The 11769-nt window shown below is 46.4% G+C and overlaps 1 protein-coding gene across 3 annotated transcripts; it reads right to left on the bottom strand.

Annotated features, from left to right (window-relative positions):
* Window positions 1-2105: 2105 nt before the first annotated feature.
* Window positions 2106-8430, bottom strand: SELENOS (selenoprotein S). 3 transcript variants are annotated; one of them, XM_055277055.2, is made up of 7 exons: window positions 8252-8399; window positions 7452-7586; window positions 6174-6280; window positions 5510-5599; window positions 5338-5413; window positions 3693-3785; window positions 2106-2571 (listed from the first exon to the last, which is right to left on the bottom strand). In XM_055277055.2, exons 1-6 carry the CDS (start codon window positions 8325-8327, stop codon window positions 3706-3708), a joined length of 564 nt encoding a protein of 187 aa, XP_055133030.2. In that variant the 5' UTR covers window positions 8328-8399; the 3' UTR covers window positions 2106-2571; window positions 3693-3705. The 3 variants fall into 3 exon arrangements, with proteins under 3 accessions (XP_055133030.2, XP_063496133.1, XP_055133029.2); XM_063640063.1 differs by having other exon boundaries at window positions 2106-2567; window positions 8252-8383; XM_055277054.2 differs by lacking the exon at window positions 2106-2571 and having other exon boundaries at window positions 3120-3785; window positions 8252-8430.
* Window positions 8431-11769: the final 3339 nt, after the last annotated feature.

Here is an 11769-nt window from a genome sequence, read left to right as displayed (position 1 = left end):
CCCTCAGCCACTGTATGAGACTGAGGACAAATGTGGCTGAGAGAACAGGTCTAAAGACAGCTCTGGGCACCCCAGGGGTTTCAGGAAGGTGAGAAAAAGCAGCAAAAGAGAACGAGGAGTGGCCAGAAACATAGGAGAAAACCAGGCCAGCTCGGCGTTTTGGAAGCGAAGGGAGGTGTTTCTTGAGGAGTGCTCAAGGACCACAAAGGATGCTAACTTCAGACGAGGACCGAGGCGAACCATCACTCCCCGCCACAGGTGACCTGAAGAGCAGCGTCAGCAGAATGGATTTAACAGCAAATGCAGGAAGAGAAATTAGGGAACACAGAACACTTTTTCAAGACTAGAGACCATGGCACAATTGGCAAAGGAGAGAGGTGTGGGCTCTCATGGGGGCTAAGATCCAGTGTGTAGAGTGTTCTAGAAGGAAGAAGAGAGGGCTGCAAGGAGGGGCATGTAGGAAAAGTGCCGTCAAGTCAAATACAGCGAGACCAAAATTCCCCTGGCATTTGAAATGGGATGAACTCAGTAGGAGCACCTTCCACGTCCCTAGGAGTAGGGTGAGGAACGCCTACCCAGAGGCACCCAGGGCTGCGCACTGGACGGGGCCTTGCTCTTTCCAAGAAGAGACAGACTTGGCATGTTACCTATCTGATGAGGAGCAGCCAGTGGAGATGGCATGAAGGAGGGAGAGGAAGGGGGTGCAGAGTGGAGTCCCTGAGGAGAGGATGGGATCCGGGCGGTGATGGGATCCAAACGTGGCCGTTCTTTTCTCCTCAAACATCTGGCCAAGGGCACAACTCCATCTCCTAAGCATTCCAACTGAAGACGTGTGTGTGTTCTGCCCCACCATTTACTCATGCTGCTCCATGATTAGGATGGGGTGCGTCACACATTATCTAAAACTTGACAGCTCCCAGTGTCTGTCCCAAACTCCTGCAAACTGCCAGGACACACCGCGAGCCCCACAGCAGCCTCTGCTGGTGGACAAGGTGAGCGTATGGCCTAGGTTTGAAGCATGGTTTTTATGGCTCTGGCCGTCCCGTCTTCTCCAGGGGCCTCAGCTTTGGCATTTGCACCTCTGCCCCCAATTTCTCATTTTTTCAAGAAAGGGCCAAGACCCGCTTTGCCCAGCAAGCTCAGTCCACCTTTCTGAAATGCTTAATGCCCTAGATCTGTAATGTGATTTTCACTGTATTATTACTCCACATAACTTTTTTTTTTTTTTTTTGGAGATGGAATTTTGCTCTTGTTGCCCAGGCTGGAGTGCAATGGCACGATCTTGGCTCATCACAACCTCCACCTCCACCTAACACGTTCGAGCAATTCTCCTGCCTCAGCCTCCCAAGGAGCTGTGATTACAGGCATATGCCACCACGCCCAGCTAATTTTTTGTATTTTTAGTAGAGACAGGGTTTCACCATATTGGTCAGGCTGGTCCTGAACTCCTGACCTCAGGTGATCCACCTATCTTGGCTGGTGGGATTACAGGCGTGAGCCACTGTGCCCGGCCACATAACTGTTTCATTAGCTACAAGAAGCTTCTCACACCTTGATGACCTAAGGCCTTTGGCTAATATGAACACAAGGATGAAGTAGACTACAGTGAGTAGGGTTGTGGACCAGTTACTAAACCCATTTAAACTTCAGTTTCTGAAAACTAAGGTTAGTAACATACCCATTTCATCGGATTCTAGGGGGATCAAATAGAAATGGACACTCCTGCCACATGGTAAGTGCTCTTCAAATGCTATTACACAATGCAAGTTTCCCCTCCCCTCCATTATCTCCTAATCATTCTCCATGACACCCTCCTTCCACCCCCACCAAAAGGTGCTAGATGCAAGGGGGGCATGCAGAATGCAAGCACTGTTTCTTCCCATGAAAAAAAATCAGGTTTCAAGGTAGTCAGTCACATCTAATAGTATACTTAAACATACCCCCCCTACTTTTTTTTTTCTACTTTTCGTAGTTTATTTCTATTTATAACAAACTTGTGTTGAGGGCTCTTGATGGACGGCAGCAAGGGAACTGCTCTGCTGTATATGAAACCCCGACCCAGAGCCCCTCTACTTATGAAATGTGTAGTTGGCAGCCACTTCACATACATTTTCAGCTACAGAAAATATATTCAAGGAAGAATGTTAAAGTTTCCTTATATCCTACAAGGGGTTCTCTCTAGCTGTAAACAAATCTGGACGAAATATTGTAATCCGAGTATACCATTTCCCACGTCGTCAATCTTCTGTGCTGGTGGGAGCCAATCCAGTTACACACTAGAAGGGGAGTGAGGGTCCCAGGGCTTCCCCACACCTCACAAGGCCCACCCTTGTTTCCACCGACCCTCTCTTTGACCTGAAACCCCCAATTTCCTCCACAGGCAAAATAAAACTCAAATCTCTCTAGACTCACAGACTTAAGACTATGCCAACCTATTTGTATGTAATTACGCTGCCCAAGGCTCCTGTTTCCTCTCCTCCAGCCACTCTCCAGAGCGCTCCTCAAGATTTTAAGTCTCGCACAGCCAGACTGTATTTCCCTTGGTCAAGAAGCAACCACGGAATATTCTACCTGCAGGAGATAACAAATGTTGACTAATTTATGGATGAGAACATTCTAGAGTACTTTTGTAGCGAATTACCCCCATTCTGAAGGTGAATGTTTTTCCTTCTGATGATCTAGACGGGGTCCACACACTACAGCATGCAGCCCAAGTCCAGCCCATGAGCAGAGATTCTTTTTTAAAAACGGTCCTTTAAAAATATAAAAACCTAAGGCTATGGGACAGAGATCATATGTGGCCTGTAAAGTCTAAAATATTTACTGTTTGGCTCTTTATCCAAAACTGCTGATAGTCCCTCTCGACAAGCGCATAAAAGATGAGTCATGGCCTAAGGGAATAACTGAGAGGACGCGTAGAAACCTGGTCAGCCTACGAAGAACCTTGTGGGGCGATGTTTCTTTATCCCAGTAATTCGGCAACTCGACTCCAAGCACCCAATTTTGTGGATGAACCCCAAGGAGTCTGTCAACTTTCAAAATCACTGCAGCTGTCTGCCACTTGCCAGACTTATTTTGGGTAAGCAATAATAAATAGAGAAATAAGTAATAGTTGGAGGTTGTGAGTAATAAAAAGCTATTTAATGTTTGATAGACAAATTCAAGTCCATAAATCTCCTTGAATAAAGATGCTAAAAATGTTACTCTCGTTTTTTAAATAGTTTCATTTTTACAAAGTTCTGTACATAAAAATAAATATACAGAAACAAACCCCATCAACTGCCTGCATCAGTAATCCTCACTGGTGGGCTCACCATTGATAAGGAAGACATCATTCAACGCAACCTGTCACAGAGACTGTCCTAGCAGCAAGGATTTCTAACTTCAAAAGAACATTACTAGGCCTCTTTTATCAAGATTGCTAACCATCTAGAGGCCTTTACCTACCAACTAGCAATTAGCCATGAAATCAATGAATGCAATCACTGTCTCCAAGTAGAATGTGACCAATGACCTAATGCCTAGAGGCAACATCTATACCTTTTGCTGACTGGAGCCCTGACATATGCAGGTGTAGTTAGGAACAGAAATCAACCCCACCTCCCCTTGGCTAGTCACTGTGAAAAGCGTGCGTAAGGCAATTGAATCGAGGGTTAAGGATTCATCTTGCTAATGTCAAAAGCGACACTAACAAGATTCTTAGCTTCATCCGCCAGATGACGGGCCTCTGCGTCCAGGTCTCCAGGAGCAGGCTCCACCTCCTTCACCAGACAAAGGGTTATAACCTCGGATGACAGAAAAGAAGCACAACAGTATCGGTAAAAATCTGAAAATCTGGGAACATTGTATATCCAAAATAAAATTATGAGAGTGACATGCAAAGCACTGCAAAGATACGGATTCTAAGGGACATTTAAAAAACCTTTTAGCTACATGAAAAAAAAAAAACCTTTATATTGTGATTGCCGTTTGAATTGATTTTCTGGTGGGGAAAAAAGTCATTCAGCTTCTTTGTCCTAACCTCCAAAACACATGCAAAAGGGTCACCAAAAACTCTCTCAAGATGGCCTGATTTAAGTATATGAATCCCCCTAACACAGTGCTTACTGAAACTCATACATTCAAATAAGGGCTGTTCAAGCTACAGAAAACGGATTAAAAAAAATCAAAACAGAGTCAAACTTGTCACTTCTACCAGTCAGAACGGGGTCATCTGTATCCTTCCCTACCCCCCACCACCCCACTCCCTCGTGAGCTTCCCAAAGTCAATGGACAACTGGTAACCTGGCTGAGTGCTAAGGTTCTGGGGCCAGCCAGAACTTAAATGTTAGTTTCACTCCTTACTTGCAGTGGAATCGCTGGGCAATTAAACCCTGTGCCTCAGTTTCCTTATCTGTAAAGCCAGGCTAGTCAAAGCCCCAGCTCAGAAATGCTGGGGACACTGAAAGAGGCCGTGCAGGCCCTGCATTCCGTCTTCTACGATTTCCATTCCTCTCCTAAATATCACCTCTATGTGTCTAAAAATAACCTTCTGGCAGGACCATTTAAAAATAGCATTTTCTTTCCAGATGCATCACCTTCTCTACAGCAAGCCAGGTTTAGTCTTCTGACACAAAGGGGATTATAGCTCAGCGTTTGAGGTCAGCCAAGTTTGTGGCCCTGCTGCCTTGGAGCCCATGTCCCACTCTTTCCTCAGTCCTCAAAGACGCCATCAGGGCCTCTGCGGTGCCCCCCTCCTCCCATGGAGGATACAAAGTCTTCCGCCTTGGTTCCTAGTGTTCTAGTGTTTTTGATCTTTCCTTCCTCAGCAGTAACTTGCAACTCTTAGCCAGAATCACAAACGACTGCTTATTTTCGTTTGTGAGTCCCATCTTCCCAGATTTGAAATTCTCAGGGATGGGATGAAGACAGACTGCTGTGGCATCATCCAGAGCCCCCGGGGCAGCGCTGCACACAGGAAAAAGCTTTGGATGAGCATCTGTCTGCTACTCCTTGTTATTTGCAAGAAACAAGGTGGTCCCGGCTAGAAAGACCAAAACCGCTGTGTTCCAGCTCCTTGACACTCATCTGAAGATTGGCAGATAAGCCCTCATCCTACTTAGCTCTCCCCTATGGGGCTGCAGAAGGATCAAGTGAGAATACTGTAAGTACAATCCTTCTAAGTACTTAGTGAGGACCTAGGAGGTGACTTGCATCTGTTTCCTTTATTGAATCTTCACAATCCTAAGGAATTAGTCTTAATTTATGGACAAAGAAACAAACAATCTTGTTCCTAAAAGGCAACTATATCCTGTAAGTGTTGAAAACTTGTTAACATTTGACATCAGTGGTGCTTACCACCTCCCCGCAAAGGCTTTCTGTCCGATTTCCGTTTCAGGACAGATGAAGTGGAAGGCCCAGGACAGTCTTCCTCCTGTTTGAACACACACAGTAGTGTAAGACGCAATTAAAACATTCTACTTGGCAATCTTCGTCTACTGCCTGCCAGCTGGCCGAGGTCTCCAGTCACCTGGGGCTTCTTTGCATTTCCTTTGTAACTTTTTCCTTCTTGCATGCTTTCCCACATTTCAATCTTCTGTCTCCTTTTCTCTTCTTCAAGCTGAGAAATAATCACAGTTTACGGAAAGAATTCAGAAGCTGCCATTTCTCTCAAAGACAATGCTAACTCTGATAATTCTTAATTTAAATGTCTTTCAGAACAAACTTCACCCTCGTTTTCTTTAGTTAATAAAACTGTTGTGATCTGGTGGTGTGAGTTTAACTCACATGAGCAGCTTTGGTTTTTGTACACTATTACAGAAAGCAAAGTGTTTCATGAAAAAAATTACTGACTCCATTCTTCTGAAACTCACTCCTGTCAGGACATTTTTGGAAATGTGGCAGACACAGGCACATGCACACACACACACTCACATGCTCCCTGCTCCAGCCTGTCCCTCTTTTTGTGCTCTGGACCTTTCACTGTAATATATTCACACATCCAGTGTTCCCTAAGAATAGTGCATTCTTCTTGATATCACCAATACTTACATGGTAGGAACTGAAATGTTTATTGAATCTAATGGGATAGGACCTGGTCCTAGAAGCTTATAGACAACACACACACAGGCACTGTTATCCACTAAGCCTCAGACAATTTCTATGTACACATTCAAACTGAAACCAGTTCATACCTGTTTCAGTTTCTCCTTATGCTTTTCAACCTGCGCGTTTAGTTCTTCTTGCATTTTCAATCGAGCAGCTGCTAAAGCTTCTTGTCGTTTAACAACAACATCAGGTTCTAAAATGTCAGGAAAAAATGGAGATAAAGCACTCTGTACAATATAAAATAGAAATTTTTGAGTGTCCATGTTATTAAAAGTATAAAGAGGTATGGACATCAGACAATGAAACAATGTATTTTTACATGAGTACTCCTAACCCCTCTGCATATATTTTACTGCTTCAGGAGGCAGGGGTCTGTTGCTGAGCCACAGATTTTAGCCCCAAATATCTACATCACCAGAAATCTGTTAGAAATGCCAATTTCTGGGTTCCCCTGAGCAATTCCAATTCATAAAGCCTGGGATAGTGGCCACACAGAGCACATCTTGGATACCTTAGTGACACCCACAGTCTCTAGGTTGACTAGAATCCTGGAAGACTACCAAGGAAATATAAAGTTTTCTAAATCATTATCCATCCCTTAATTAGCGCAGAAGATTCTTATTTCTACAGAAAAGAAAAATCCTTCCAAATAGCATTGAGTAGAAATGAATTCATTTCTACTCATGATGTCTACTCATAGAGTCTCGCTCTTTGCGACAGAGCTAGACTCCATCTCATAGAAAAAAAAAAAAAAAGAAAGAAAGAAAAGACAGTCTCACTCTGTTGCCCAGGCTGGAGTGCAGTGGCACAATCTCAGCTCACTGCAACCTCACCTACCAGGTTCAAGCGATTTCTCCTGCCTCAGCCTCCCTAATAGCTGGGATTACAGGCGCCTGCCACCACGCCCCACTAATATTTGTATTTTTAGTAGAGACAGGGTTTCACCATGTTGGCCAGGCTGTTCTCGAACCCCTGACCTCAAGTCATCCGCCTGCCTCGGCTTCCCAAAGTGCTGGGATTACAGGTGTGAGCCACCGCGCCCCGCCGAGAACCATATACTTCCAACATTTTTTTTTTTTTTAAGACAAGGTCTCAATCAATTGCCCAGGCTGGATTGTAGTGTGTGTGGCCCGAGCATAGCCCACTGCAGCTTTCACTCCCTGGACTCAAGTGCTTCTCCCGCCTCAGCCTCCTGAGCAGCTGGGACTACAGGTGTGTGCCGCCACTCCCGGCTATTTTTTTTTTTTTTTAAATAGAGACAGGGTCTTCCTGTGTGGCCCGTCTTACTTTTAATAAGAGACTAACTCTTAATATAAAGAAGGAGGTGCAAAACCACCGCTTTCATTTCGGTTATCAGGACTAACCCACAGCAGCCGCAGCTCGGTCCAGCTGCCTCTGCCTCAAGGCTCTTAGCCGGGCGGAAAGCTTCTGAAAGACCACGTAGAGAAGGATGCAGCTGAAGACGATGTACCAGCCATAGGTGGCCAGCAGGGAGCCCACTGAAAAGAAAAAAAGTTTTCAAAAAAACTAAAAATGACGCTACCAGTTGGCCTTTCCGTAAGACTCAACAAACACAAAGCGTAACTCCTGCCCTCCAAGCCTTCGTGGTCTACGCTGAGGAAACAGCCTCCTAAGTAGATCGTTAAAACATGAACAAGAAGCGCGACGATTCCGGGATCACTGAGAAGTGAGACTTCCCCACCATCTGGGGAGTCGGGGGCAGTTACAGTGTGGAGGGCACAGCAACTGGGTTTTGAAGAATGAAGAGCAACTCATCTGAATCAGGAAGGCAAAGGCCTTTCAGAACCACATATAAAGGGGTGACAGCGCGGGGAGTTAGGAGTGTGTATGGGGCTGTGTGGGGCAGGCCCCAGAGGCAAACGCCAGGGGACGAGTGACCCCAGGAACCACAACAGGAAGGGCTTGGTTCGCAAAACAGACTTGCGCAAACAAGGGCCAGCCGAGCCGCCCGGGGAAGTGCTGCCCCCGAGAGGCCTCCGCGCAAGGTCCCGGCCTGCTGCCCAAGGTCCGCGTAAGCGCCAACGCCCGACCGTTCCCAGGCCTCCCAGGCTCCGGCGCCCGGTGCAGCGGAGGACGACCCACTGATCATGGCTGCGCGTCGCAAAGGTGGCGGCGCGCGCCCTGCTGCCCCGCAACGACTCACCCGTGATGTGCAGGAAGCGCAGCCCCTCGGTCTCCAGGGCCGGCCGCGCGAACAAGGAATCCTCTTCCCGCTCCATGACCGCCGCCGTCGCCCAGCCCTGCCGCCGCGCCTCCAGCCGGGCGCTTCCGGTGCGCTCCTACGTACACGTGGCGCGCCCGGACGCGGTCGTGGTCCCGGCCAATCGCAGGCCGACCCCGCCCCGTCGCTGGGCCGAGCGCAGGCCGACTCCGCCCCGTCGCTGGGCCAATCGCAGGCCGACCCCGCCCCGTCGCTGGGCCGAGCGCAGGGGGGCGTGGCCGAGGGGCGTGGCGGGGGAGAAATCCCGGCTACACTCGCTGGGGCCGGGACAGCGAGTGTGGGAAGGTTCTGTGCTGTCACTTGGCTTGAGTCGGGGTGGAGGACGGACCCCTTTCACGAATTTCTTACCGAATTTCTACTTTCTTTCTTTTTTTTCTAATTGGACACTGAAGCCAAGGAGGTCAGTGGTCGCCCGGAGGCAGGATTTGCACCCACATCCTTGCCCGGGGCACACTGGACAACAGGGCTCAGTAGGTTGACGACTCCCAGCATTTGAGGGTTGCAGCCAACGTCCACCCCAAGTGAAAATACGAAATGTGAGCAGCCTCCGGCTCCTGCTGCTGGTGATACCTTTCAGGCCAAGAAAGTCCCCACCGATCCTCAAGGTTCTTTCTCCAAAATCAAAGCCTCTTGGGAAAGAACGATAGTAACTGCTCTAACCTGTGTTGAATTGTACTGTATCACCACAAGACACGATCACAGAGTTACTTATAATAGTGTCCTGGCTGTGTTCCTCTGCCTGCAATGCCGTCCTGCACTCTCTTCCACCACTCAAACGTAACCACCTTTATGGTGACTATAACCACCCTATTTGAAATTTGACCTTGGGTTTTTCTGGAGCATTTGAAGGGCACATACCTAGCTGTGTCTCAAAAGAAGCGTTGGGAATTGGGAATATAACTGAAAAAATAATGAATAGGTGACAACATCCGAGAGCTGCGTCACCACTGTCGCCAGGAGCAGTGTGGGGAAGGCAAACCATGACATGAAGCGTGAATGCAATCAGTGTTTCTTCAATGCAGGTTTGCCAAGAAGTTCCTCAAGGGGGACAGCTGCAGGGATTTGAGCACTGACCTCATCAAGCTTTCCCAGCAGTGTGTTCAGAAAGCAATAAAGGGGACCTGGCATTCATGAGCCATAGCAAAGAAAAGCCTGAAAGCTCTTCTTCCCTGTTGGCCACCTTGAAAATGGACTCCTCAAATGAACCGAGGACTCTGAGTGTTATCCATAAAGGCTGTGAAGATAGCTTATCGATTTAATGAGGAATTTTAGGAGGGAGAATTTCCTTCTCCATGTTTACCCTTCAGTTGTAAAAGATGATGAACCATCATCACTCTGGTTTGCTACAGAGTGATTTCTCACTTGCTCTGGCATCTTGCAGGAACATTTATGTGCTAAATTGAATGACTTCTGTGGAATTACAGTTGCAATTCTTAGTCCCAGATTAGCTTTAAATCCAGCTTACATCTAAATACTGATAAACTAGACAGGATGAGCAGGGTTGACTGAACTCTTTTGTTAGGCTGTGAAAGACATGAGGTATACTGTACTGGGGTCATAGTTCATGGAAAAAAATGGTTAGGGCCCCACGTTTCTCTCAGGAAACTCATAGCAAAACAGTTTCAATCAATGCTTGGGAGCAGTTTTATTTTTATATAGTAACTTAACAGGGTGGTTTAACACAAGAGTTCCCCATCTTAACAAGGTGTCAGATGAAGACTTGAGAGCTTCAAGAATGTTGCAGTGGGCCAGCAGTGGTGGCTCTTGCCTGTAATCCTATTGCACTTTAGGAGGCTGAGGCGGGAGGATCACTTGAGGCCAGGAGTTCAAGACCAGCCTGGGCAACACAGCAAGATCCCATCTCTACAAAAAAAATTGGCCAGGCACGGTGACTCATGCCTGTAATCCCAGCACATTGGGAGGCCGAGGTGCATGGATCACCTGAGGTCAGGAGTTCAAGACCAGCCTGGCTAACATGGTGAAACCCTGTCTCTACTAAAAATACAAAAATTAGCCAGGTGTGGTGGTGGGCGCCTGTAATCCCAGCTACTAGGGAGGCTGAGGCAGGAGAATCACTTGAACCTGGGAGGCGGAGGTTGCAGTGAGCTAAGATTGTACCACTGCACACCAGCCTGGGTGATAGAGCAAGACTCTGTCTAAAAAAGAAAAAAGAAAAGAAAAAAAACCCACAAAACTTAGTTATGGCAGATCCTAAATTGCAGATTTGTTGTTGCCGGCTTTCAATCCATGTCAATGAATTAAAGTCAACATGCACAGTAAAAAAATGCCAAAATGTTGCATCTGATTAAATGAAGGGAATGTTTGCTTTATTTGCCTTGTTTAGCTACCTTATCTTGTAATGTCTGTAATCACAAAGATGGAATAAATTGTAACATTTTAGGTTCTATCATTAAAAAAAGGCAACAATCCTTTTCACTCAGGACTTCGCGATATAAAATGGAAACCAGTATTAACTCATGAAAATAATGCACATTCTAAGCATATAGAAAACCAAAGTATCCTTGTAAACTATTGTGAACTAGTGTTGTATACGTATGTACATATAATGCATATATTCCACTAAAATCTAATAGATATTAAATTATTTGAATGCATGGATGATGGCTTTTCAGTTCCTGGCACATTGATCTTATGGTCCTATTGATAGAAGTTACTCATCCTAGCCAGGAATTTGTTACCTTTGTCCTTCTAATCAGGTGTTATAACCTCACCTGGCTTGGCTGTCTACAACTGGAAAGGTATTTCAGCAAACACTTTGCTCAATGTAATTGCTCAGGTATTATTTGCAAAAAGAAGACAAAGGTGGACAGTAACCAGGGCTGCCACCTGTCACTGACTGTTGTAGGCTAAATGATTGGCCTAGGCTAAATGAGTGGCCCTAATTTGTCATTCCTTCTCACAGCCATATCCTTGCTATGGCAAGGTGAAAGAAGTATATCTCCCCATCATCCTTTGACTGTGTACTTGGCGAGGTGGCTTGCTTTGGTTAACAGTAATTGGGCAGAAATAAGTGTGTCAGTTTTGAGTGTAGGTAGGCCTTAAGAAGCTCCTAGTAGCGCCTCTGCCCAGCCGCCCCATCTGGGACGTAAGGAGCGCCTCTGCCCGGCCGCCCCGTCTGGGAAGTGAGGAGCACCTCTGCCTGGCCGCTGTGCAACCTTCCAAGTGTGAAGTGACAGCCTTCATTGTAGAATGAATGAAGACACTGGCACTGATTATATAATACCTTGGCAGCTATCTCAAGTCGTTGATGGTGGAGGTATTGGAATTATAGAAGAAAGCAAACACACAGATTTGACTAAAGGCGATTTTGTGACTTCTTTCTATTGGCCCTGGCAAACCAAGGTTATTCTGGATGGAAATAGCCTTGAAAAGGTGATATATATATGAATGTATCTGATTTTTTTTCCCCGTATAATTCT

The sequence above is a fragment of the Symphalangus syndactylus genome, chromosome 5 (genome assembly GCF_028878055.3).
Source record: "Symphalangus syndactylus isolate Jambi chromosome 5, NHGRI_mSymSyn1-v2.1_pri, whole genome shotgun sequence".
Taxonomy (NCBI): Eukaryota; Metazoa; Chordata; class Mammalia; order Primates; family Hylobatidae; genus Symphalangus; species Symphalangus syndactylus.
This window is presented reverse-complemented; position numbering and strand designations above follow the sequence as displayed.

What these genes read in the sequence shown, in the direction of transcription:
- SELENOS (XM_055277054.2), bottom strand. Translation starts at nt 8,327, where the DNA reads ATGGAGCGGGAAGAGGATTCCTTGTTCGCGCGGCCGGCCCTGGAGACC. An exon ending in CCGAGCTGCGGCTGCTGTGG is followed by an intron (nt 6,281 to 7,451) that starts GTTAGTCCTGAT and finishes CTGACATTTTAG; the next exon opens with AACCTGATGTTGTTGTTAAA. An exon ending in GAAATGCAAAGAAGCCCCAG is followed by an intron (nt 5,414 to 5,509) that starts GTGACTGGAGAC and finishes GTGTTCAAACAG; the next exon opens with GAGGAAGACTGTCCTGGGCC.